The sequence below is a fragment of the Nannobrachium achirus genome (assembly GCF_963921795.1).
Source record: "Nannobrachium achirus genome assembly, chromosome: 17".
In the NCBI taxonomy this organism is placed as follows: Eukaryota; Metazoa; Chordata; class Actinopteri; order Myctophiformes; family Myctophidae; genus Nannobrachium; species Nannobrachium achirus.
This window is the reverse complement of record NC_137824.1, coordinates 25092778-25120271: the sequence shown is the minus strand read 5'-3', so window position 1 is coordinate 25120271 and position 27494 is coordinate 25092778. Positions and strand designations below refer to the sequence as shown.

General features: G+C 43.5%; 2 protein-coding genes across 3 annotated transcripts in view; both read right to left on the bottom strand.

Annotated features, from left to right (window-relative positions):
- LOC308302372 (fibroblast growth factor receptor-like 1) overlaps positions 1–4807 on the bottom strand; it is a gene marked incomplete at both ends in the record, with an annotated part of 41345 nt that extends 36538 nt beyond the window's left edge. Inside the window, 2 exons of the mRNA XM_080746627.1 lie at positions 978–1059; positions 4784–4807. Coding sequence (XP_080602753.1) covers positions 978–1059; positions 4784–4807 — 106 coding nt within the window. The remainder of the gene's footprint in view (positions 1–977; positions 1060–4783) is intronic.
- On the bottom strand, positions 3509–27494 carry immt (inner membrane protein, mitochondrial (mitofilin)). Of its 2 annotated transcripts, XM_080745474.1 has the most exons (14): positions 27316–27494; positions 25227–25297; positions 22865–23048; positions 22121–22235; positions 15681–15788; positions 15088–15267; positions 14716–14849; positions 12603–12706; positions 12287–12422; positions 9510–9639; positions 8701–8924; positions 7950–8081; positions 6145–6274; positions 3509–5714 (listed from the first exon to the last, which is right to left on the bottom strand). In XM_080745474.1, exons 1-14 carry the CDS (start codon positions 27355–27357, stop codon positions 5101–5103), a joined length of 2304 nt encoding a protein of 767 aa, XP_080601600.1. In that variant the 5' UTR covers positions 27358–27494; the 3' UTR covers positions 3509–5100. The 2 variants fall into 2 exon arrangements, with proteins under 2 accessions (XP_080601600.1, XP_080601601.1); XM_080745475.1 differs by lacking the exons at positions 14716–14849; positions 15088–15267; positions 15681–15788; ... (2 more) ...; positions 25227–25297; positions 27316–27494 and adding an exon at positions 14663–14692.

The window sequence follows — 27494 nt, the reverse complement described above, 5'->3', positions numbered from 1 at the left end:
CGATATAACTTCCTGTGGCAGGGGGACACCTAGTGGCCATAACTCGTCCCTGAACGAGTTTGGCTCCCCAGGTGTTAAGCGTTGTTTTTTGCCGATTACGTCGGCATGGTAAGGCGGATCGGAACGAAAGGTAATAGCACACCATTCCCGGCCGAGCCGCACATTTTGATGTATATATTGCGCGAGTGGCGTAAATGGTGCGGCACTAGTTACGCGCCGAAGTTTAGGCTACATACACGGACGGAGACAGACAGACAGACCCACACACACGGCCACGTATAGGAGCGTTGTGACCACCGCTCAAAAACCCAAGGCCGGCCGCCACAGAACAAATTGAAACAAGCCCGGAGGCTTTCTTGCTGTGTTTATCCTTTTAGTTGACCTTGTACCAGTGAACTGTACTGTCCTGTAGGCTACCTTTTCCTATGCAAACCTCTAATAAAGTCTTCAATCAATCAACAAGCTCTTCTATTGAGACATTTAGATCGGGTCAAAGGTCATGTCTGGGTCTGACACGATAACACGTATTATAGTGAAAGTATAGGCTTCTAGCTCGCAGCGAGCCGCGGAGTCCTGGGTAGGCCTGTCACAATTATTACAGAATCCTCTAATCGCAATTATTTGACATAATCGCAATTATTTGACATAATCGCAATTATTTTGTCATAATCGTCATAATCGTTTCCATGTTGGAAAATGATCATATATTTTCAAATATGTTCAAAGAATAAGGAAATAGCAGATCTACAAGCTCAGAAGGTGTTGCATATAGCGACACGTTCTGAGTTGTACATCTGCGTTGTACACTTGTGTCTGAATCCTGACCTTATGAGGTTCCCACCCGACAGGGACGGAATTCTACTATACTTGTGGGGACATCTGGCCCTCACAAGTAGAGTTAATACACGCACACACACACACACACACACACACACCAGCAGCAGCAGCAGCAGCAGCAGCAGCATTGTGTGTCTTACCTCTGCCTTTCACTGAGGTGAGCAGCAGCATCATGACAGACAGTTTCACCGTCCCCATCTTCTTCTTCTTCACTGCAGAGAGCTGAAATAAAACATAAAAACTACACTTTTATGTTTGATGAGATTTAGCCTCTCAGACCCAAGACTTGGAATATTACTAAGCTATAACTGTGAGACAATTTTGATCATATACTCAGGAATCTGTGAAAGCTGTTTAGATTGGCATAATTATGTAGGATTATGCAAACAAATGCCAAAGCACCTCCTCCTCCAGAGATGTTGCCAAAGCTAATGTGCAGTGATGAAAAGTAAACACATTCACTCACTAAGTAGACTAGTCTACTTGTAAATTGTCAAAAAGCAATAATTCCCAGCGTGAGATCTGGAATAAGGGACCCATACATTCAGTGGTGGAAAGTAGGCTACACATTCATTCAAGTAGACTACTGTTACTTACTTAAATATGATCTTCTTCTTCACTCCAGTAGGCCTATTGCCACTTTCTTCTACTTTAAAACCTCTACTCCACTACATCTCATCTCACAGGCAATTGTTGTACTTTTTACTCCACTATCAATTGTTTACAGAATGAGTTATTGGGCAGTGGGCACAACGTTTTATATGAAAAAAAAAACAAAAAAAAAACACATTAAACAAACAAGCAATCAAACATATCACAGGAATGGACACTATACTTGAGTGGTCTATAGGCTATCACTATGGGAGAAAACACATGTATTCAAATAATTAGTAGTTAAAAATAGATTTATAGGCTATAGTTAAAATGGTCTATGCCACATCCTCCTATTATAGGCTACACACACACATGGCATCATGGCTCAGGAAATTAGTTTATAGCTACTCACATCTGCTGCGTATAATATATGCCGTGAACTTCTTTCAATCCGAAGAAATCAACACAAAATAACAGTCACAGACTTAAATTGAAACCCAATTAAGTCTTAGTGGAGACGTCAGGTGAGACAACATGATATAATCCCACGTCATAATAATCCAGTTTATAACGGTTTTTATATCCTTGTCAAATACGACCGGGATCAAAGCACAAGACGCATCAGTCAGAGGATGATCAGCTCAGCTGGAACCAACGAGCAGAAAGAGTCGGTGAGTTTTCGGTTTATTGGCAGATGTTTTCCTCTGTCACCCGGTGCGTGCTTGCGGAGTCCATCCTTGTCTTCTTTTGTCGCTGAGTGAATTATTTATCTCTGACTGACTACACAGTACACACACACAGACCGACCGTCGTCTGGTGAAAAGTGGAAGAGAGAGAGAAGAGAAGAGGGAAAAGAGGAGGCGTGAAAAGGGGAGTATGTCTGTCTGTCCTGATGTTGCCCACATCTGGCTCACCGCTGCCTAATTAGGGAAAGCCTCCGCTTATTGTTGGCCATTGTGGAGAAACAGCGGCACCTTGTGGCGGATTGCTGAAGCCGAAGGGAACAAAACAACCATTTTCAAATAGCTAAATTACTTAAATAAAAGTAACTAAGTTACTAAATCTATTAAGTAACTTGTACTGTAATTAAAGGAATGTCATTGTAGTCGATTGAAATGTACAGTACAAAATAGAGCATAATTGAGTAGCCGAATCTGTAAAAGGTAGTATAAGTGATATATTTTGGTTAAAACAAAACTAATATTTTTTTTTATAGAACTAATATTTTTGTTCTATACCAATATTTTTATAGGACTCATTGCTATAGTGTTTGTTCAGAAACAGGAGTCCCAGTCTCTCCAGCTCTCATAAAAGAACATACATTTTCAGCTCTCATAAAAGAACATACATTTTCAAGGTGGGTTGCAAATGTTCTTGCAAATGAGGAAAGAGTACCCATTTATCAGATTGATAGTGCTCCAGACAGTTCCAATCAGTATTGTTCTCCTTACTGGATAAAACTGGTGTCCCGACATGAAAATGCATTTTCTGTTTAATTAAGAGCCGTTACCTGAACAAACACTCCATGTCAATGACAATGAGTACTATCAGAATATAAAGCACTTTAACCATGGAGCCACTTTAAACATTATTTTAACTACAACAAAATAGCAGATATACAAGCTCACTGCATGGCACAGTGTGCTGCTGCAAGCTTCTAGATCTGCTATTTTTGAAAAATCATGAAATCTTTTGCAAATCTTTGAATATATATATTTTTAAAACTCAAAACATTTTGAATAACTCAAACGTTTTGGGGGTCCCTCCCTGAAAAAACATATTTTGAGATGGGGGTCCGCGGCCAAATACATGAAATCTTGAGGGTCCATTGACATTAAAGTTTTAGAACCACTGACTTAAAAGACATTTATAGAATCAGGACAAAATATTCAAACACTTGCTGTTGGAGGACAGGGGACTGTTGCTTCTTACTGACTCACCTGCCAGCGAGGAGCCCCCACCGGGAGGACCTAGAGCCTTTTTTTAGTTGACTGAAACCTTTCAGATGACCAAAATGACAAAAACTAAAAAATATGTAGAGGAGAGAGAAAAAGAACAAAAACACAAACATCTCATCTTGTGGTCTACAATTTATTTCTGTTGCACGTCCAATATTGACAGGAATGAGTCATCGTATGATAAAACAGACAAGTATTAATTAATGATAATACCATCAATTTACGTTTTATTTTTATTTTCTCCACAAAAAGATAAAGAAATGCAGAAATCCAATGAACGGGTGAAGACAAAATGTGTGAGCCACGAGGCTAGGGAGCCCTCTAGAGGCTAGAGACGGAAGGGCACAATACGAGCAAGTGAGAGAGAGAGATAGATCGAGAGAGGTGCTAGTGTCTGACATATCAGGGTACAACTCTCATTTTTAGTGCTTTGAAACAAACACGGCTCTGGTTTGTCGGTGCACCCCAGTAAATAATAATAATATTTAACATAAATTACAACAAATCTGAGAGTGGAAAACCTGTGGGGTTTTTGCAACCAGGAACAGTGTGGATGATATGCCTTTATAAACCGAGATATATTTATATATAGTTGTGTGGAGCTGTACAACTTTTCTCTGCTGTGCCGTTTAGAAGAAAGCGAGGACGGACTAACCTAAGCTAGTTTTGGCTTTAGAGGGGTTGTTATCATCACCGGGCAGCCATGTTGGTGCCAGTCCAAGATCTCTGTAAAACGAGTTAGTAACCAAAACATGGACGGACCCTTACAGGTCTTTAACTCTGGTAGTTTAGTTTACAGGTGGAACCAAATGGACCCCCGTAATGCAACTCTGACAACTGGAGTTATGGGGGTTTTCCGTGGTCCTAAACGTCTACCAAACTGGGGGCGGTTCTTGAAATGTAACTGAAAACATTTGAGAACCATTGCGTTAATGTGTACAGTCAACACTTTTTCTTGGTTCATCACAGTGGCATCAACGACGACAGTGCCTCTACAGCAGCAGCAAAACTACTGTATTGTTCTAATGCCTTAGGCCTAGAGGCCAGCTCCTTTCCTGGGACAACAAAGAGAGGGTTGGGGGCAGAATGAAAGAGGGGGAAAGAGGGAGGGAGAGAAGGGGGGACGATTTAACCACATTGAACCCTAGGTGTCCTCATTTCCGTGCAACGTCGACCGCTCGTCTTGAAGATCGGCATTTGACATACAACTAAGCGTACATATAGGGTTTTAGGTGGTTAAAAGCGAAAATTACTGCGGTAGAGGTTTGGTTTGGGTCAACTTGTGAGGTCACCTTGAGTAGCCACGGCGTTAAGTCCCGACTATAATGTGAGAGATATCTTCAATAGTTGCTCTGCCAAACGGAGAAACTACGGTACTGAAACTAATATCTCACCAATCTGTTGGAGTTATACGTCATGGTAAGGTAAACTACACATCCAAGGAAAACCTCTACCATAAATGTCCATTTTGCTTTAAGGCAGTGGTTCTCAAAGTGGGGTTTCCCCAGGGTTCCAAACTAGGTACCCTGAGAGCGTACAAATGGGTCCGTTCGGTTCCATTTGTACACTCTTGTATGTGGGGGAGGTGGAAGTCATTGAAATTAAATAAAAAGTATGAGAACCACGGCTTTAAGGAGAGGGTGGGTTGATGTTACAAAGTAAGGAGTTTTTTTTTAACATGGTTGTAGAACAGCAGCAATGCGTGGCCCCTCTACGGTGCCTGGGTGGTGCCCAGGCCCACAGCGTTGGCGTAGGCAGACAGCAGGCCCACCACCTGCCGGGTCTCCAGGGTAAGCCTGGCCTCCGTCAGCCAGTCCTGCACCACCCTCCTGGCCTCGCCCCTCAGCTGGTTCACCAGCTTGGCGGCCAGCTCCAGGTCTCCTCGCTCCAGGCAGTAGGTGGCGTACGCCAGGACCCTGAAGGGGTCCGTCAGGTCGTCGGACACGGTGAGCGTGGCGGGCGGCGCCAGCTCCTTCTCCTCGAACAGCAGCGCCGCCTGCAGGTAGGACAGGAAGTACTGGTACAGGGAGTTGTGCGTCTCGTCCACCAGGGCCACTCGGCGCGCCAGCGGGCGCAGCGCGTGGAAGCGGGCGCGCAGCGAGGCCTCGCTGTAGACGCCGCGCCGCAGCGACTCGTCGGGCAGCGCGCCCGCCAGGGCCGCGGCGAACTCGTCGCCGGCGCAGCTGTCACGCACGGCAGCAGCGGCGCCGTCCAGCGGCTCGGTTGGCAAGTCCAAGCCGGACGTCCGCAGGGAGAAGTTGAGGCCCTCCACAGACAGCCACAGCATGTGGGCCTTGCGGGCCTCCTCCTCGGCAATCACGTGACCTGCGGCACGGGAAGACAGGAAGTTGGATGTGTGTTAGTCTCGCGTGGCTTTGCAAATGCTTCTGTCATACAGTCTGGAGCAACGGCAGCTCAGATCATGAGCAAGCGATAAAGCGGATGTTGAAGCCTCTTCTTAGTTTCGTTTTTATAGTCGCACACATTCATCCTAATATAAATATAAATCATCTAAGCATACAAAGCTTGCTGCTAAGCAGAAATGGTATTTTAAAATATATTTTAGTGAACGGAAATGCCAGCTTCCGTTACTCCGATTTTGGGAGGTATAGTTTCAGAACCTACAGTATATAGCATTCGGAGTTTGTGGAATACCGTAGTTGTCTGGCTACGCGAGACTAGTTGAAATCACATACTTCACACAATGTATGAGCGGTTTGCACCGTTCAAAAAAGGTAGGAGGATTGGTTCTTACTGTCGATGGCCTCCTCCATGCCCTTCAGTCTGGCGTAGGCAGCGTTCATGTCCAGGGTGAAGTTGTCTAGCTGTTCCTGGGACAGCCGGCGGTACAGGGTCTCCTGCTCCAGCATCTTACCACTCAGCACCTGCAACAGATCCCAGGTCAGCCGTTAATACTGTCAACAGAGCCCAGGTCAGCTGTTAATACTGTCAGAACGGGTACACATTTTGTGTATCATTATTTTATGCTTTAACTATTGAAAAATAGCAGATATACAAGCTCACAGGGCGGCACCGAGTGCCGCGCTGCGAGCTTGTAGATCTGCTATTTTTGAAAAATCGTGAAAATTAGAATTTTGACCCGATTCTATAAGTGTCTTTTGAATCCTTCTAAGGTTTTTTGAAAAACCCTGTTTCTATGTCAGCAATCTGGCCAGCCATCGTCAAAGAAAAGGTCCTTTTCACTTAACTGGAGCTCAGTTAGTCTGTTCTTGAGAGACTACTATGTCAGTGGTTCTCAAACCTTTTCATGTGAAGGACCCCCAAAATGATATGTATTTGGCCACGGACCCCCATCTCAATATATTTAGTTCCAGGGACCCCCCAGAAGCAACATTTGAGTTACAAACGTTCGCTTCGAAAACACATATATTCAATGATTTGCACACATTTTCACGACTTTTTCAAAAATAGCAGATCTACAAGCTCGCAGCGCGGCACCGAGCTTGTAGATCTGCTATTTTTCACTGGTTAAAGCGTTCAATAATTCTAGGCCTGAATGGGTTAGTACTGTCAACAGAGCCCAGGTCAGCCGTTAATACTGTCAACAGTGCCCAGGTCAATCGTTAATACCGTCTTGAGATTCTAGATCACTCAGTAATCGATGAGGCAAATAGAAGTCAGAGAGACAATATATGTGGTGATGGTTATTTATGTAAACATGATATCATGGGAAGTACAATACCACTCAGGTCGGTGGTATGGCAGTTCTACCAAGAGGACATGGCAGATATATTTATACAATGTTCAAGGACGAGCTGAACCATAACGAGATATGCTGTAACAAACAATAGCTATCAGGTTTAGAGGAGACAAATAGGCTCTTACGAGTCACCAAATATCATTATGTAACGTAGAAGTATTATAAGTGATGGTAAATATAAAGGTTAGATATAAGCAGTCATATATAATGTCTTCCTCAAACACCTGAGAGACACACTCTAGATAGAAAGTACTATGATATGTGTACTTTGGTACTCTAGATCACTGTTTCCCAAACAGTGGGTTTCAATAAACATTCCCCCCAAAAAAGCAACATTTTTCAAATGTCAATGTTTTTTCTTTTCTTTTTTTAACTTTCATGACGAGATAAAAGAAAAATCCAAGAAATTCCATAAATTAGAAAACTAAATGTTTCAGAAGTAATGAAAACAGCCGATCTACAAGCTCTAAAACGCATGTTGTGAGCCTGTAGATCTGCTATTTTCACTAATTTGGGTCCCAGGCAGATGTCTCATTTCTATTTGGGGTCTTGAGCTAAATAGGTTTGGGAACCACTGCTCTAGGTGTGCCCTTTGGGATGCTTTGGTGTTCCCTTTGAAATTTGACAGTGAAGTCACAATTTAAGGATTTTTTTAACCTCTTTAATACCTCAAGAAAAGAAAAAATACCAAGTACACCACACACACCATATATCTAGGTGTGCCCTGGGATCTTTTGGCTATGAAAAGTGTGCCATGGTTGGGAAACACTGCTCTAGATGGTAGAATATGTGATGCTTGTGATACACAGGCAGACAGGCAGACAGACAGACAGACAGACCTCCTCGGCCTCAGCTCTCAGCTCCTGCTCCTGGACTTTGAGGACGTCTCTGAGGTGGTCGGTGTGAGCAGCGGCCTGACGCCTGAGCTGGGTCCTCATCTCTGCTTCCATCACCTCCCTCAACTCTACCAGCTATAGAGACACACAGAGACAGGGAGAGACACAGACAGACGGAGAGAGACACAGAGAGAGACAGACAGAGAGACACACAGAGAGAGACAGAGAGGAACAGCAGCGGAGTGTCAAAACCGGACTTCTACCATTGATTTCTATGCACGGGAACAGAGGTTTTTTTTTCCTGCCAAAGTATCTCGATACTACCTAGCCTTAAGTATCGATACAGTATTGGGAAATAAAATATTGCTATATCGATTATATTGCCCATCCCATGTCACGATTATGACATTTTACATGACGATTGTCACTCAAATAATGGCGATTAAAGATTTTGTGCTTTTGTCGTTGACAATTACATTACTATTAGGATTTTGGCTTTGAAGTTATGACACATGATGACCTAAATATACAAAGAAATAACTGACATGTTTTAGCCGATCTACAAGCTCACAACGCGTCTGATCCCGACGCATTGTGAGCTTGTAGATCTGCTATTTCCACTATTTTTGAAAATGTTTGAAACTATGACATTTTTTCAACATGGAAACGATTATGACGATTATGACAAAAAAATAATTGCGATTAGACGATTATGTAATAAATAATTGTGACACTAGGCCTATGCGTGGCGTACCTTCCTCTCCTGCTCCAGCCGGGCCTCCTCGCGGCTGTGCTCCAGGGCGGTGCCCACCGCCTGCTCCAGCATCTTCTGGTCCTCCAGCTTCTGCTGCTCCAGGGCCGTCTCGATGTGGATCTGCTCGCGCACGCGCTGCTCCGCCATCTCCCTGTTGAGCTGGTCGATGCGCCGGTGGGCGTGGGCGATCAGCGAGTTCAGGTCGTCCGCCGTCAGCTTACCTGCTGAGGTGAGGGAAGGAAGTTTCTTTTTAATTCATAGATTCCTCCCCACATGCCATTTCTGAGTTTTTGGCACTGCTGTTGCAACCTTGGCTTCACTATAACTTTAAAGATGTGATGACACGCCCCGAAAATTAGCATTATGAGACAGTAGGTCACTTGGTCTTTCTACAAACAGTCTGAAAATGGAAGACAGAGCCTTGCTCTGCAGTCTGCAGCTTTCTTTTATAACTCGACATCTGCAGTGACTGCGTAGTAGTGAATGTATACTTCATCCGTGAATGTATACAGGGCAGCGCACATAGAAAATAGCCGATTTACAAGCTCACATCACATTGTGTCTTTCAGTACAGTAATTATTTGTTGTTGTTTTTTTCTTCCTTTTTCACAAGTCAGCCACCAGATGGTGGTGGTCACTAAAAAATTGAAATCAAAGTGGAAGCGGCACATGTGTATGACCCGTTTATTTTTTTCACTGGAACGTCCATATCTCTACTTTCGTGTATCGCTTGCATCTGGCCTCAAACAGTGGGATCTTCATGGTGGATAACTATGGCGTGCACATGCATGTGTGTAGAGAGCTCTTACTGAGTCCTTTCCAGTTGGCCTGGACCTCTGGCGTGATGCTGCTCAGCTCCTTCTGGAACTGCTGCTTGGCTTCACTGACCAGGTCACTGTACTGGGACACGATCTTGGCCTCCGACTGGGCAGACTGCACCTGTACCAACACATATTTTGGGGACTCACAGTCAAGTCAAGTAGTGCCTAGCCCTCTAAGGCCCACGGTTGTAATATTACAACGTTTGTATTTTATCCAAAAAAAGGTTTAAATAATTTTATTTTAGCTCCCCCTACCACCTAAACACCACCATTGGATTCTATTGTTTAGTATTACAATGCCATTGGCCACAATATTTGCATATAAATACCCCCCACAGGGGCTGACATTCACACCCGCCACATCCGCTGAAATTCCAGAGTTTTGACGAACAACATCTCACTTTTTCATGGAAGCTATACCTCACAAAAACACAAGTAAAATGCCTGTACTATTTTTTTTGGTGATCATTAGAATGTCTAGAACATGTACATATGTTATTATTGTGAAAAATATCCCCCATATGTAAATTAGAGCATGATTTATGATTTTTGATTTATGGCTATAAAATCTTACAAAAACATTTTTTTGAAAAAAACATTACATTTTCCTCTTAATAGGACTCCTACAACACGATCTGATTTTTTTCAATTTTTTATTTCAAGTATTTCTTAATGCGGGCCTTAGAGGGTTAAATCAGGGGTGGGCAACTTTGATGATGGAGAGAGACATTTTTCTACACTCACTCCTCACTCACTATTTTTATGCCCTACTTTGTCACACAAAAGTAGTAAAAATAGCAGATCTACAAGCTCAAATCTTCTGCTATTTTTTTTATTGGAATCCTGAAAAGTAACATTTTGTTATTAGTTTCAAATGCATTTAGTTATACTTTAACGACTTTATGAACTTGAATACATTTACATTGGACATAAAAATACAAACACTGTAATACTAGTCATTAAACTACTAAATTAGACTGAAGTAATTAAAGTGGGTCATGTTTGCATGTTTGGAACTGTAACAGCTGAAATCAATAATATACCGCAGCATTCCAATACCAGTAAGACTCCCTAATCGGGAGATAAGCGACCGTAGGTGGCTTATCTCCACAAATAGGGCAAAAATTTGTTTTTCCAAAATCTTCCTGATCCATGTTGATGACATGAGTGTAGACATGCTGTGTTGTGATATTCGTGATTTTAGGGCAAAAACTGTAGGAGCAGTGTCCAAAAATGTGTTTTAAAAATCGGCCTGAAGGTGGCGCTAGAATAGGGCCATGTGAGAAATGAGGGGTGGGGTCTCCGCGTTGCCTTGGCGGACGAATAGGTACCGGCCCCGGCTCTCCCGGACGCTCCTAGCCCGAGTTACGGCATTTTATGTGCGCTGCAGTGGCAGGGGGTCCTCCACTGGGGGCGCCACCACTTTTGCATCCGTTCTGGAGCACCAGGAGTCGGTGGTCCCCGGGAATTCCCCGTGAGCAGCCCCGTTGGGGTGGTCATTTGGTCATTTTTGCCCCAGGGACCTGGGGGTCCCTGGGGCTCCGGGGGTCCTTGGAGGTTGTAGTTTGGCAGGCAAGGAGTGTGTGTGTAAAATCTGGCATGGATCGGGTCAACGGGTGCGGAGATATAAGCAGGAAAAAAGTGTGACGTGTGACGTGTGAGCACATTTGGTCATTTTTTACATCTGGGGGTCCCCCAGGGACCTGGGGGTCCCTGGGGCTCCGGGGGTCCTTGGAGGTTGTAGTTTGGCAGTCAAGGAGTGTGTGTGCAAAATTTGGCATGGATGGGGGCAACGGTTGTGGAGATATGAGCAGGGCAAAAGTGTGACGGACTGACTGACTCACTGACAGACAGCCGGTGGAGGTTTTGGTAGTAAATGCGACCTACGGTCGCAATTAACCTGCGGGCGACATTAACAAGATGACTGCCAGGGGCCACAAGTGGCCGCTAGAGTGCCAGCCATTCCTCCATAAGGCTTCATAGTAACATCCGGTTAACCACGAAGAAGTGGCTTGTGTTTTTTCTGCAGACAGTGTTATGAACGTGAAATGGAGGCCGAGAGCTAACGGTTAGCAATCGGCTGTTTTATTTTTTAGAAGACCAATCTGAAGCTATTCAGCCGCAAAAAAAACTTTTCCGCTGCACTAGGAACACAGTTCAGAGAAAATTACCTCTAAAGATGTGACTTTGTATTGGATTGGGCGGCGCGTTTCGGCGACGTTACCCTATTACGGGCCGGTGGAAAGAGAGCTTGGTAGGCGGCTTGGATCCAGGGCTAGACTGGGACTTTGTTGAGGCCTCCGATTATTTAATTCATTTTATTAAAGGAACCGAACATTTTCGGTTTTTGTAAACCTTAATACGTCTTGCAAAAATAAGAGTTTTTTTGGGGGGGCTCTAAACTTTATTCTAAACCATTTTCAATGGAATAAATCGTCGCAACATGTAGCATGGCTCGTTGGAAAGCGATGGACGAGCCAGGACCACCCACGTCGCTACTAGCAGCTCAGGGTAAGTAAAATAGCAAAAAAAAAAATAGTATTGGAATGAAAAAAATAAACGAAAATATTCGGTTTTAGCACTAAAAGAGTTAAGTGAAAGGTGGGGGCCGCATGTGGCCCCCGGGCCGCCAGTTGCCCATGTATGAGTCCTAGAAATATACATTAAAAAAAGAAACTCAAGTAAATGTTCCCCACTGCCTCCTCCATACCTTGGTGACCACCTGGTCCAACCATCACAATGTTAGTGTTCCACCATCATCTTACCTTGGTGACCACCTGGTCCAGGTCCACCACCATGCTGTGAAGGTTCTCCTCTGCTGCCAGGACCAGTGGCCTCACAGCGACCACCTTGGAGGCCTTGCCCTTGTCGATTACTGACCTCAGAGTCTCCAGGGCGTCCCTGAGGGGGTCGAGTGGACGGGAAGAACAGTTCATCATTAATACGTTATTTAAAAAAATATATATATCGTTTTAACCACATCAACTCTAGTGTCCCTACTCTGGGGGCGAACGAATAGCAGATCTACAAGCTCACAACAAGTTGTGCATGTGTCTGTGCATGTGTGCGTTCGTTTCTCACTTGGCTTTGAGTAGAGCAGCTCCAGCCTCGTCTACGGTGCGACTCCTGTCATTCAGTGCAGCTTCCAGATCCTTCCACTGAGCCGACTTCTGGTCAGGTGGACTCTGAAGAGAAATGACATCATTGTTTTGTTATTAAATCATTCTCTGCCATTGGACAAGTTTGACGAGGTTATGTTTTTTTTTACGCTGGCTGGCACTGTTCACTAGCCTATGGTCATCAAACCTATTTCCGTACTATGTCACACAAGACTAATGTCATAGAAAGTATTCAGAGACCGACATCACCAGAGCTGAAAAAAATCTGATTCGACAAGACCATGGGCATCTTTTGAATGCTCCCGTGCGTGGATGCGCACAACAGAATATTCAGCGATTTTTCAAAGGTACGTGAAAAACGCAGTTGTTTTGGGGGCAGAGAAAGTCAAATCATCAACAATAGTTCTCAAACTTCTCCACTTGAATGCCCCCAGTAATGCAGATGAATTCGGGGGGTCCTTGAGTCTTTTAGAGTTCCACTGCTCTGACTCACACATTCCACCGTCATGTGGTTATTCTGAGTGAGCCAACATGCCATGAACAGAACACACCACCGACATGCCAAGCTATAAATAATAACACTACCGCACAGCCCTAGCACAGGCTGAAGACGTTGACCATCTCAAAAATAGTGACAAGACAACATAGGAGAAAACACTAAGTTGACATTTTGCCATTGGAGTTGAATATGTTCCATTGGAGTTGAATATGTTCCATTGGAGTTGAATATGTTCCATTGGAGTTGAATATGTTCCATTGGAGGTGAATATGTTCCATTGGAGTTGAATATGTTCCATTGGAGGTGAATATGTTCCATTGGAGGTGAATATGTTCCATTGGAGTTGAATATGTTCCATTGGAGGTGAATATGTTCCATTGGAGGTGAATATGTTCCATTGGAGGTGAATATGTTCCATTGGAGGTGAATTTGTTCCATGGCACGAATATCCTTTTAGTCTAAATATCTTTAGCCTAAATGTCAGACTGTACCTTGGGTCTGTTTACATTTCTGACTAATAAAGTATTCAAAAACAAACAAGCAATAATAGGTTAATTATCCACTAAATTCGGCATCAAATATTTAACACTTTTGGTGCTTTTATTTTTTGTAATGTTGTAGGCTATCCACAAGTTTCCAACATCCCATCGTGCGTTGCGCAGAAATTGGACGGAGCTTCCGGCGCCGCAGCCGAGTGTGATCTAAAAGCTCACAACGTCTGCATCTGCGACGCGACGTGAGCTTGTATGTCTGCTGTTAACCGGAAGTGTGGTGCAGTGTGGTGAAAAACATTCTCCAGTAAATTCCCGCGGAAAGAGGTGGACAGAGTGCCCCGATTTGACCTGCGCTTTTATTTTGAAGAGCTGGCCGGAAACCACTTTTTGTGACACTTCACTAACCATGATGTCTTCATCATATGATCTAGTTTTAGCATGCAGACGCTAACCGCGATGACACCCAATGATAACAGATCAGAGTCTATTTTTACCAGTGGGTCCCTATGGCGGCACGGTAATATTATATAATATAAAACGTTACATGGTATAAATCCCGAACTTCTTCGGGATCAGCACACTGCCGCCCGGTTCTGAAATCCCGAATTAGTTTGGGATAGGCACTTAGGGCTGTATTTTGATTGTCTTAAGTTCCACCTCTTATGCCTTAAGTTAAAAGCCTGTCCATACGGTCTCCGACCACTGAACTTTTCGCCGGAGAGTTCCAACTTTCTGACATGCAGCTTTACGATCTCTAATTCGGGGTAATGCTTTTCAGAAAATGCAATTGATGTCATTTTGTAGTTGAACCAGACCATTCCGACGAAAAGTTTGGTGGTCGGAGACACAATGGACAGGCCTTTAAGATAAGGCATAAGAGCTGGTACTTAAGACAATCAAAATAGAGCCCTTAAAGTGCTAAGAAAAGATAATGGTTGACCACTTCAGTTTGAATGTGTGCAACATGTTAATCTTACCTCTGCTTCCTGGCCTCCTTCAGTTTGAATGTGTGCAACATGTTAATCTTACCTCTGCTTCCATGGCCTCCTTCAGTTTGAATGTGTGCAACATGTTAATCTTACCTCTGCTTCCATGGCCTCCTTCAGTTTGAATGTGTGCTGGGCGATGGCCTGCAGAGCTGCCTCCTGAGCTCCGATGGCGCGCAGTGCAGCTTTGGCCGACGAAGCCAGGGTCTCCTCCAGACTGGCAGACAACGCTGGACCACAGACAACACACAGAAATCAATTTAACCCCATAAACCTTTGAAAATAGCCTATTCACAAGCTGTTGTGTCCTACCGATACCCCCACATGGAGGACGTAGTCGAGCTTTCGCCCTACTCCTCCTTGCGTATAGCAAGTTTAGTTTACCGGTAGTCATAGTCTTTTGAATAAAATATATAGTTCCTTCCTATAACATTTCAGTCTCTTTTTTTCTTTTTTTTTTGGACCAACCTGTCAGGCTGTCCTCGTCCGCCTGGTCTTGTTGAGCCAGCCTGGCTGTCACCTCCTCCACGGGACGCTCCTTCAGCGGCTCCTCCGCTGCTGCTGCTGCTGCTGCTGCTGGGGGGGCTTCAAGCACTGGAGCCACCTCTGGGGCGGGGGGCTCGTGGTGATGGCACTCTTTACACTCCTCTGGAACACACACACACAAAATGGATTACAAAACAAAAAGACAGCAGAATTAAGTTTCAAGCAAACACATTCACGAAATAACAATAAGAAACGCAAGTGTGAATTAAGATTGCAGCTTTAACAAGACAACAATACAATACAGCTGTGAAGGGTCCACAGGCCAAAACCAACCAATTGTACAGAACACACCAAGAGAATAAAGTGTTAGTTAGTCCCAGTCCCATGCACATGACGTCACATCACCAGAACAAAAGTGTTAGTTAGTCCCAGTCCCATGCATGTAACAACCACCACAAACCAAACACACATGAATGAATGAATGAAAGCTTTAGTGGCGTGAACAACACGCAGCAGACAATGCACGGTAAGCAGCCAGACATGCATGTCAGGTCAGGGGCGGATCGGGGGGTCACCTGCGGGTGGCGTGGTGGTGGTGGTGGTGACCTCTGTGTCGTGTGGCGCAGGTACACAGGGAACCTCGCTCATGCCCGAGATGATGTGAGACGCCTCGAGCGACGACTCTATACAAATTACAATGTACAATTTATGCCACTTACCCAGAGCGACTTTACAATAATCAAGTCAAACACATACATCAAATGCAGAGAGAAAGTGTAGTGCCGCTGTAAAGTATAGTATCACAGGTAACCCAAGATCCTATCGTCAGTCTAAACAATATACGATCAAAAATAATAATCAATGTATTCAAACTGTGAGATACCAGTTAAACAATTAAACAAGCATCTGCATAAATAACATGCTAGTCATCATATCTAGGTCAACTTCTAAGGACTGAGTGTGTACAGTATGCACCATGTATCTGGAACAAATTCCCAGAGTTATTTTAGATCACAGCTAAACGTCTTTGTTTGCTGCTCCAAGTTGTATTTTTGCTCCTTTTGTTTTGGCTGTATTCTAATGTCCTGATGTAATGAGTTTCCTTTGCTTAATGTTTTAAGTAAAGCACATTGAAATGTGCTATACAAATGAACTTGCTTTGCCTTAACACTTTGCAATTAAAATATATCCAGAGTAACTTGCAGAGTGGGAGTAAAGAACTTAAGAAGTGATTTGAAACATGTCAAGCTTTCTAAATACATAAAAAGAGCACTTATGTATTAAAAAAATTGTTGCAGTGTCTTCTTTAATAATTGTAACATCAATATTTGATATGGTAAGAACATCCAATATCAGAAGAATATGACTTTACAACAGTCTCAACCTGAAACAGAATATTCCAACAACAAGACCCAAAATGCATCGTTTGGTCAGCGTTATTCACTGTGTTTGTTTTACTCAAACCTGAAACCGCTCAATCCATTAATAATGCATCGTTACTATTAAATACAACACAACAGGCCCGCCAGAGTTCATGTAAATGCTGACTAGTGCAGTATAGTATGGTAGTGAACAGGGTTGGGATGCGAAGGAAACCAGATCCAACATTGAGGAAGCAGAATCCATTACGTCACATTTGGAACAGTTTACAGAAGAAAAAAAGAATAGTGGTGGTTATGTGGACTTCACGCCTGCTATGCAATTACAATAACGGTGGTTCTCAAAAACTTTCAATTCCAAGGACCACCATAACTCTGGGAGTGCACAAATGGAACTAAACACTTGCACACTGCCAGAGTTACAGACCTGTAATGGAATCAATCGTTAAGGAACCTGAATCGACATGGTTGGCACCCCAGCCACGCCTGCAGCCGATAAGGCTGATGGAGCTGATGGGAGTTTGTTTTCTAGACACACAGTACACCACAGAAGAATGGCAACACGTCTTATCAGCCTTGGGAATGTTTGCACTGCAGATATGCACTGTGTCTGTCCACACCTAGCCTGGGATCAATACCATTTTCGGGTTTCGGATCTGGTCCGGAGGGGAAATAACTGTCCGCCATGTTGTAGTCATCAGGCGGCTGGAACCACCAGTGTCGTGCACCTCCAAAAGGATTCCCCTAGTTTAACTGTTCTGCTGCCCTTGACGACGCTCACCGTCAGTGAAAGGGTTAATACCATGGCGCCGTTGACGGCGAGGACTGTCAATCTTACTGTATATACAGTAAAGATATTATTACTTACTGTACGTCGCTCCGGTCCCGCCCGCATCGGTAATGTCCGCGATTTGTTTACAACGCACGTCGGGCGTGCACGCGAAGTTAACGTCCTCCATAGTAAATCCATTGAGAGGCCCATAAAGAGACTTCATTTTCTCCAAAAGGGACATTCTTATACAAAGGATGGTCTCCACTCTCCATACTGTACACAAAAGCTGGGCGCAGCCATGTTCTCTTCTGGGCTCACACTGTCATGTGACTAGATGACGTAATCGTTGCCGTCAAGTGATAATCCAAAAAAACAAAAACAACCCCCTTCCGGCCCTTCAAAATAATAGCGGTGGCCTATGGAGGAAACGGCGTGGCACCGAGGCACCAAGCAAACCTTCAGATTAAGAGGCAGTAGTTGTGTTAAAATTGGTTTAAATTGGTAGAATGTCTATTTTTGTATAAATCGTTTGGTATGTTCATCTTATATTCTAACTCGTAGCACGACTAGCGAGGAAATAAACAAATGTATTCGCATTATGTGGGGAACAAAACAATGTGACGCCAATCGGAACCATTTTTTCCCCCTTCTTTTCACAACCAGATCACATAGATCGATTTAAAACAAATACCAGGCTTTCCTCCGCAGTGGAAAGTCTGGTGATGCGAGGTTAGTCCATACCTATTCAAATATTAATAATAATCCCAATAAAATAATATTGCCTACAATATCCTGACCTCATCATGACTGACTATTTACAGTTTCCACAAGTGCCCTGATAAGAAGAAAAGTCGCACATCTAAAGCTTACAGATTCACTATGTTTGCCATTGATTGTATAACAAAGTGTACATAGCTTATTTGCTTATAAGTGGTTAAAACCGCTTTCAGTCATGTCTAATTGAATACGAACATCATACCTCCTCGTTCCAGCCTGAGCTGTGATTAGCCTACTTTTCAGTGAACATAACAGACAAACCCTGTTTAGAGACTGGTTTTTCACCCCTTGTGGAGTACAGTACTTTAAAAAATAGGCCTTTGTGAGCATTCTGGACAGTTTTTGAGTTGCTTGATTCAGTAGAAATTTGATATTCATTTGAACAGACATGCCCCCCTTCCAAGGGGTCCTTGAGGGAGTTCAAGGGAGTCCCCAGCTAAATGATAAGATAGCTAGGAACCAAATGGCCCCTATGGGTCGGAAACTTGGATGGTGTACAAATGGAACCAAATGGACCCCTTAAAATAAAGTTGATATTAGAAAATAAAATTGGGGTCCCAGAGATAAAAATTGCATTAAATGGGGGTCCCTAGGCTAATGTATTTCAAACTGGGAGCCGTTGGCATTAAAATGGTTCAGACAATCGCTGCTATAGAGCCATAAAGATCTCTTAGGGGAGTACCTGGCATATCTTTTTTACATGGGGGTCCTTGGGCTAATACTTTAAGGGCTCTATTATGATCCAGGTCTTATGCCTTATGCCTTAACTTCTTTGCCTTTTTTTTACTATTTTGAAAAACATTTTTAAATACTTCAAATGCTGATCTACATCTGCACGCTGTGAGCTTGCAGATCAGCTATTTGAAATATTAAAATAAATATGTCTATATAGTAAAAAAAGGCAAAGAAGTTAAGGCATAAGGCATAAGACCTGGATCATAATAGAGCCCTAAGTGTCAATGTGAGGGTCCGTTTGAGAACCACTGGTCTATACTTAAAGCTATACTGTGTAAGATGCTCAACTAGTGGTCAGTAGCCCTATAGCAAACCGCGGTCGCGTCCGCGTCTTTCGTCCGTTTTTCGCGTCTGCCTCCACCTCGTCTGCCTCCACCTCGCCGAGATCTATCTTTAGAGGGGTCCCTGGTTCCTGTGCGTTCAGGCATTCCGGAGAAACGGACTCCTTCACCCTGCCTGGTAGGCGAGGTTACCTTTTGAGTATAGAGACACACGGGCGACTACAAATATGGCCGCCATAGCGACCCCACTTCAAGATGCGCTGTGATTGGCCGGCAGTGTATAACCCTCGCTGTGATTGGCCGGTAGTGTGATTACGCAATTTTGCCGCGAAATTCTCCCCCCCTCACGGCTCATAGAAAACATATAAAGAGAAGGCTTTAGAAGCTGAAAATAACGGAGTGGGTGTTCTAAAACTTTAGCGATTTAACAGTTAGGACAATTTTAAGATTTGTTTTATAAAAAAAGTTACATGGTATAACTTTAACTCTACTACAGTAAAACTAAAAGCTACACTAAAGTCTTACCCTCAGTGACTTCTGGGGCTACAAGGGGAAAACAACACAGTGAACATTACAAATACAGATTTGAATGAACCCTAGCCCTACACTACAGTAACCATTCTGAAGTGGTGCCATCTAGACAAGTCTACAGCCTGTCCGTCTGTCTGTCTACCTGTCCGTTAGCTCATTGGTCTTGATGTTAGAGTGACGGCCTTCGATCCCCGGTCGGGTCATACCAAAGACTGTAAAAATGGGACCCAATGCCTCCCTGCACTCAGCACAGATATAAAGAGCTAGATGCCTCGGTGGTCGCCTCTGCAGTTAATTGGAGCGATGTGCAAAAGTTCTAGTCCGGATTTCCTGGAAAAACCAAGGGAACGCTGTCAGTCAAGTGACTACTGGCCAATCACAGCGTGACTTTTCCGGGACTTATCCAAGGACCACAATTCAACAGAGCCAGTTCCGATGTTGCGCGGCTCAGCTGTTCTCACAGGCTGCGTACGTAAAGACCCGCCCCCACCTGCCTCTGATTGGCCTGGCAACTTCCCTATGTGTGACGCACGCGAAAGCAATGAACACCGAAGTGATGAAGATTCCCTTGGTTGCTAAATGCATACGCCCCCTAGCCGAAGGAGGCGTCTACCTTTCTATGTCTATAGAAAGAAGTGTAGCGTCGCTACACTGGCTCCCGGTTGTTTTTAGGATTGATTTTAAAATTATTTTACTTGTTTATAAAGCTCTAAATGGTCTGGCACCTTCGTACCTCTATGACTGCCTGCATAGATACGTTCCAAACCGCCCACTCAGGTCTTCTAGTGCTGACCTACTCGATGTGCCTAAAATGAAATATAAAAAATATGGTGAAGCAGCTTTCTGCTTCTACGGACCGACAGTTTGGAATAAACTCCCACTACACCTAAGACAGGCAGCCTCTGTGGATAGCTTTAAAGCACAGCTCAAGACCTATTTCTTTACTCTTGCTTTTAGCTGAATTATTTTTTTATCTCTTTGATGCTATTGACGTCCACACTGTTCTGAAATTGTTCTTCAATGTTTTATGTTTTTATTGTTCTGCTTTATTGTATTCATGTGTATTTTATTTTTTCTGTTAAGTAACTGTGCTTCATTTTCTGCTCTGTAAAGCACTTTGAGCTGCATTTCATGTCATGAAAGGTGCTATACAAATAAAGCTTTATTATTATTATTATTATGGCACTCAGCATCAAGGGTTGGATAACACTACCGATTCCCGAGTGTGGCACGGCTGAAGCTCACCGCTCCAAGATGGGTCAAATGCGGAGAACAAATTTAAAATTACAGCAATGTATCTGACAAATAAAGATTATTATTGTATTATTGTCTTGTGCAAAGGAAGCTCTGAAAATGACCTGGGAGTAAAGCGGATGTGCCGCCTCCTCCCCGCCTTTGCGGTCGCAAAAAATCTTCCTAAAGTAAATGCATATAGTCAAACCATATATAACTTGCTGCTTAGGGGAAATGAGTATTGAAAATGCATTTTCGTGAACAGAACGGGATGGACGGCTTCCTTTCTCGGCTTTCAGGGAGGCGTAGTTCCAGACTATGTATAGAATTCAGAGATTGTGGAATAGTTTGTCCTCTATGGGAGACTAGTCTACAGTAAAAATTTTCGTCTGGATATGGGAGACTAGTCTACAGTAGAGTAGTTTGTCTGGCTAATAGGCTATGGGAGACCAGTCTACAGTAGAATAGTTTGTCTGGCAAAGGGAGACTAGTCTACAGTATAAACTAAATGCTACACTACAGTCTTACCCTCAGTGACATCTGGGGCTGCTGCAAGGGAAAGCACATCGCGAACATTAAAAATGCAATTGAGTGATGGAACAAATAAAATAGGAGAGGAAGGCCAGACTTGTACTTATTTGTGAGCGGGTGTTGGGCACTGACAATATCCGATCAACAAGCTTGCACATTCTCCATGTGTTGCGAGCATGTAGATCGGCTCTTTGCAGCAAACGACACTGAAACAGTATAACTCCTTAACACAATTAGTGCCTCTTAATCTGAAGGTTGCTTGGTGCCTCGGTGCCACGCAGTTTCCTCCATAGGCCGCCGCTATTATTTTGAAGGGCTGGAAGGGGGTTGTTTTTGTTTTTTTGGATTATCACTTGACGGCAACGATTACGTCATCTAGTCACATGACAGTGTGGGACAAGAAGAGGAAGATGGCTGCGCCCTGCCTTGTGCCTTGTTTACATTTAGATCTGCTGCAAAATGTCTCAAAATGGCTATTTTGTTTAAATGAAGTTTCTTTATGGGCCTCTCCATTGACTTAACATTGAGGAGCTTCACTTCGCGTGCACGCCCAACGTGCGTTGTAAACAAATCGCCGACATTACCGATGCGGGCGGGACCGGAGCGACATTAAGTAAGTAATCATATCTTTACTGTATATACAGTAAGATTCACAGTCCTCACCGTCAACGGCGCCATGGTATTAACCCTTTCAATGACGGTGAGGACTGTCAACGGCAGCAGAACAGTTAATATAGTTATACCCACTCTCCCCCACCCCCCTCTCTATCTCTTACGTTCTAGGGTCTGTGTTGTGGGACTTGTCTCGGGGGCTTTCTCCTTCTTCTTCTTCTTCTCTGCTTTGGGCTTGGGCTCATCGAACATCAGAGAGGACGGTTGGGACACCTCCAACTGTGGCACAGAATAACAACAACAATGTCCGGTGCAATGTTATTCCGTTTTTGTCATGCGAATTGCAATTACTGTATTATTATTTTCAACACTGCACTGCAGTAACAGATATGAGGTTCATATGCAATAGCAGGGGTTGACACTAAGGTCTCAGAGGCACCTGCCCGTCGGAAAATAAATCGTCCATTATAAAATGATAGGTAAAGTTTGAATTACCGTTAAATTGAACACTTATCTGGGGCTGTGCGATAAAGATTTCATACCTAAATTTGTATCTAAATACTGTACCTACATAGCTATGATTGAATATGACTATCTATGGGTTCTTCACCCCTATTTTATATTTTATATGTAACAACGAAAATGGCACATTATAGGTAAACAGTGCTCTTATTTTACATTGCACTTGCCTGATCGGGCAACCTAGATTAGGTTAGCCAACACCACCTGCACTGCCCTAAAGTTTTATTTACCTGCCGGGGGCAGGTGGGCAAGCCTTGGTGTCAATGCCTGCAATAGGGTCTTGAATTATGTTAAAAATACCTGCTCACCAACGACAGAGAGAAGCACAATAAATATACCAACAATAACCTGTCTAATAGTGCCAAGTAGTGCGCCGTCACACTGACCTGTTTTTTGACGGGTGAGGCTGGAACGGGCCCCAGCGCCAGGCCAAACAGAGAGTCAGAGTACGGCACATTCTGCTCCACCGTCCTCCGGAACTTGGGGTCCCAGTTGGCATAGAGCACCGTCCCGCCGACCCCACCCCCTACTGCCACTAAGCCCCCCGCCACTACCTTACCGGCTGAGCCCCTGCGGAGAGGAGAAGAGAGGGTGATCAAGAAGATAGATGCATCACAACAGAAAATGTTTGGATGACTTAAAGGCCCACTTCACCTTTGGAACAACCAGATCTTATTTCATTGTTGTTTGGGACACGATCAACACAATCCTGAGTTATTTTTTGTGTTCAATCTGTGTTTTGAGATATTTTAGTATTTCAGCATGGCTAGTGATGCATTTTGCATCATATGATGCATCATGCTGCATCATATGATGCAAAAAAAAAAGTGGGCCTTTAAGTCCTAATGTGCGATTTTGTGAAACATTATGAAAGGAACCCCCCGGCCCACACACACACACTAAGCGCTGATTACTAAACAATTAACACAACATATACAATGACGATGTTTTAGTGACCTTGTTCCTCCTGTTCTACATACCAACCAGGTGAAGAAATCACAGACTGAGGCTTTAACCTTTGCTTTTACATGAAATATCCGAGACTATCATAAGATGTCATGGAAGAAAATAAAGCTCCTTTGAATTGAATAAGTGTCACAGGAACACAATGTAAACACAAGGCTTTTTGTGTTATCCTTTTTGCATTATATTGTATAACTGCATCTCTGTACTTTTTTTTGCAAACTGTTAATTAAGTATTCGATCAGTTCATGAATGCTTAATTGAATAATTTGAATCTTCAGGAGGTAGAAAAACATTACGTGGCAGATAAATTTACAGTAGGCCAGTGATGACCACCAGGGCACAGAGCTGACTTTATGTTTGCAGAAAGAATGACACAGCAAAAGGGGCAGGAAATGTTATGAATTATGACCCCTTAATGGCTTTTCCACTGAACTCAACTCAACTCCCAAGACCAACAGCACCAGCAATGGTCTGTTTATCACGGGCATTTTCCATGGAAACAAGATGGGATGGGATTTGATTTGGTTTGATTCAGTCAATGTCTGCCAGGCACGACGGTTCCCCTTTTAACTACACCAACATTAGCAGTGTCACTATTCTGGGTTCAGTGAAAGTAGATCTACAAGCTCACAACATTGCAACACAGCTTGCTTGTTGATAATCAATTTATTAAAAGGATCCCTGGCTAATTAGCCTTACATGCCTTAACAGACTATAGTTGCATGTATCAAAACAAAACATAAACAAACAAAGATAGTTCACTTGTTTTCCAAGAGGGGGTGTGTGTGTGTGTGTGTGTGTGTGTGTGTGTGTGTGTGTGTGTGTGTGTGTGTGTGTGTGTTTCTTTTTTTTTTTTTACTTACTTTTATCTTATCTTATTTTGTACTAGAGTGGTTGCTATAAGCAACACACTATTGTTCTAGGTCAGATAAGTTTAATGTAAGCTAAAGTGAACCTGTGTTTTGTTAACCTTTTAACTGAAGTTATCTGGGTTGTAAGGCCAGATATCTTGGACAATATAATGTCCAATCAGACAGGATTGGTCGTGCTTCACTTGACATCACAAAATATAATATAAATAAGGAATTCATTTCCCAGTGGATTCCTCGCAACTTGTGTCATTGCAACCAGCCAATTTCCCAGAATTGCACCTTTCAAAAGTTTTATTACAGTCTAGACACTATTCTTATTCTTTAGTATCTTGTGTACGCTCTATTGCCATTGTTGCACAGTCTTGCAGAGTGCAGACCATGTCACAATGACAATATCCCTCTACTCACTCTGCAGAGTGTGTAGACGGAAATGGCACCAACATCTTATCATAATCAACACAATCAAAACCTCAATCGCAAATATTTGAGCGACAATTAATCCTCAAGTAATGTGTTATAACTGTGACAAGCCCTAGTGTGCTTCCGTGTGACATGGGATGGGAGGATATGAAAATGTCATGTCACGATTATTGTGACGAAAATCGGCTATTTTTTGGCAAAGAGATTTGGTATGTATAGTAAAAGAAAAAGAGACTGTATCTAGTACATTATTTACAGGTCCGTTTTACCAATTATAGGATTTAAGTGGTACCGGATTTGCAGCTCGGCAAATAAAAGGTGAATTGATCCCAGTGCATGACGGAGGACGATAAATTCAATCTCCACGATACGATTATCAAGAGTTTTTTTTTCTTTTTCTTCACGATAAACGATAATAGCGATTATCGTCCCATCCCTACATGTGAAATGTGTGCATTTGGTAGAGGAGAGGGGCTACAGTGGGCCTTACCCTCCGCCTCCTGCTGTGTAGCCCCGACACTGCTGCAGAGGATGAGAGGGTCCTTTACCACACAGGCACTTCTATAGAGACAGACAGAGACACATGGAGACAAGAGACAGAGATGGAGACAAGAGGGAGAGACACAGTGACACATGGGGACATGGAAGAGAGAACAAGAGACGAGGACATGGCGAGAGGGAGAGAGTTAAAGACAGACAGAGAGAGAGAGAGGGGGAGCAGGGAACCAGAGAAAGGAATGAGAGTATTGATGACAATAAACCATGCATGCAGATCCTCAGTGTCTTTTTTTCCAACCTGGGTTGCGGGCTCAAAGATCATAGACACTCTGTCGTTAGCCCAAAATGTAGCCAAACAAAAATAGTCATAAATATTATTTTTCAAGATAAAAAAGAAATGTTTTATTGTGAAAATGGCAGATCTTCAAGTCTGCGGTGCAACATCCGCTGGCGTTTCATGTGTGTCAGAACATAAGACTAGGCTTAGTTAATATAAGAAATATTAAATTATACAAGCCTCTCCTTCCGTACAACCTATAGACAAAATTCATAAAATGTGACGAAAGGACAGCTCTGTAGGATATGCCACTTGGGAACTGTATGATTGTGACTGCTTTACCAATCACATTATCATTAAAGCAGTGTTCCTCAAGGTGGGGTTCTGAGATTCTGGGGAGCCCAAGGGTCCTCCTTCAGGGGGGTTCCAGGGGGTCCCCAGGAAAATAATAGACAGTTAGGAACTAAACAAACAAACAAAAAAGGACCATTATAGCCTTATGGGGCAGTAACTCTGACAAATGTTTACAAATGGAACCGAATGGACACGTATGGGTCCATCTGGTTCCATTTTCTCACACTAAAGAGTTAAGGAGGTCTGTGGTCTTGTATATACCAAACTGAGGGACAGAGGGTCTTTGAAATTAAAAGGGTTTGAGAAACTCCTGCAATAATAATGTACTGTATAACAAGATTAACAACAGATCAAGCATAACGCTCAAATGTACACAATGTTCAACTTCTTCACAGTATGGACAAACATGTAGCCCATTGATGGGACAATGACATGTAGCCTACATGCGTCATGTTGTTCTCCTGGTGCTAACATGAGTATTAACACTACTGTCAAACACAATTCCACATAGACGGTACATTCTGCAACACAGTGGCAAGGTCACACTCACACCCTTATTTACTCATAACTCCAATATAGAACCCAGGTTGTACAGAACTGTCAAGACACTTGCAAACCCGCCACCAGTGACTGCAGTGTCGTATCTCTTTGGTCTTGTCAGGTGTCTGCACTCAGCAGACATTAAAGTTTGTCTTTTAGTGCCTGTGTCTCACAGTGTGTCTTTGGACACCAGCAGCAATGACCCAACAAGCTCCAGACCCGCCTCTCCACAGCGTCCATTTGGTTTTAATACATGTCAATCTATAAGTCTTTGCCTTTTGATTGGTGAACAGCCCAGGTCTGTCTTGGTGGAACAACGCCTCTTTCCCAACAAGCATGTGTGGGTTTGCACCGGCTCCCAATGTGTGTGTATGTGTGTTTTAGCCCAATTCACACATTACACAGTGGCTCACTGCATTATGAGCTAACAATGTAATTCTTCTCCTCTTTAAATGCACAACAAAGTGTCCAAGCGTGCAGAATGTTACCCCAACGAAGAGCCCAGTCATAAGAGGCCGTTTAGTTCTAAGCAAAACCCCGAGGCCTTTACAGCCTGTGCTGTGGGTCATTGAATGACAACTAGCCTGTGTTAGCATGCTAACAGGCTAGCAGAGGCAGTGCAGCACCGAGGTTAATGACAGCTAGCCTGTTAGCATGCTAACAGGCTAGCAGAGCAGTGCAGCCACTCTCGGGCTACAACTCAGGTCCATGACAACTAGCCTGTTAGCATGCTAAAAGGCTAGCTAGCCGACCAGTGCAGCGCAGCAGCCACCTCCCCATTGATTGGAGCCACCCAGGTACATATAACCATATAACAATGCTAATGACAGCTACCGTTAGCATGCTATCGGGCAAAGACTGGTCGGTTAGCACAGTGCTAACACACACAGACAGAAGCCATGTCTCTTACCCGTGCTGCAGAGTTGGCCCCTTTCAGACACACACGCAGCATGATGGTGTCAGATTACTCCCTTCTGTTTCTTTGTTGTTTTTTAAGGGTTATTGTTGTTGTATTCAGTGCTAGATTGGGATCAGTAAGTCATTATAAAAGCTGTCACCTCTTTCTACAGAGACACACCAACACACACA

Coding starts and splice junctions, on each gene's coding strand:
- immt (XM_080745474.1), bottom strand. CDS start 27,357: ATGCTGCGTGTGTGTCTGAAAGGGGCCAACTCTGCAGCACGG. Junction 22,236..22,864: donor CCTCACCCGTCAAAAAACAG/GTCAGTGTGACG, acceptor TCTGTGCCACAG/TTGGAGGTGTCCCAACCGTC. Junction 8,082..8,700: donor GGCTGGAGCAGGAGAGGAAG/GTACGCCACGCA, acceptor GTGTCTCTATAG/CTGGTAGAGTTGAGGGAGGT.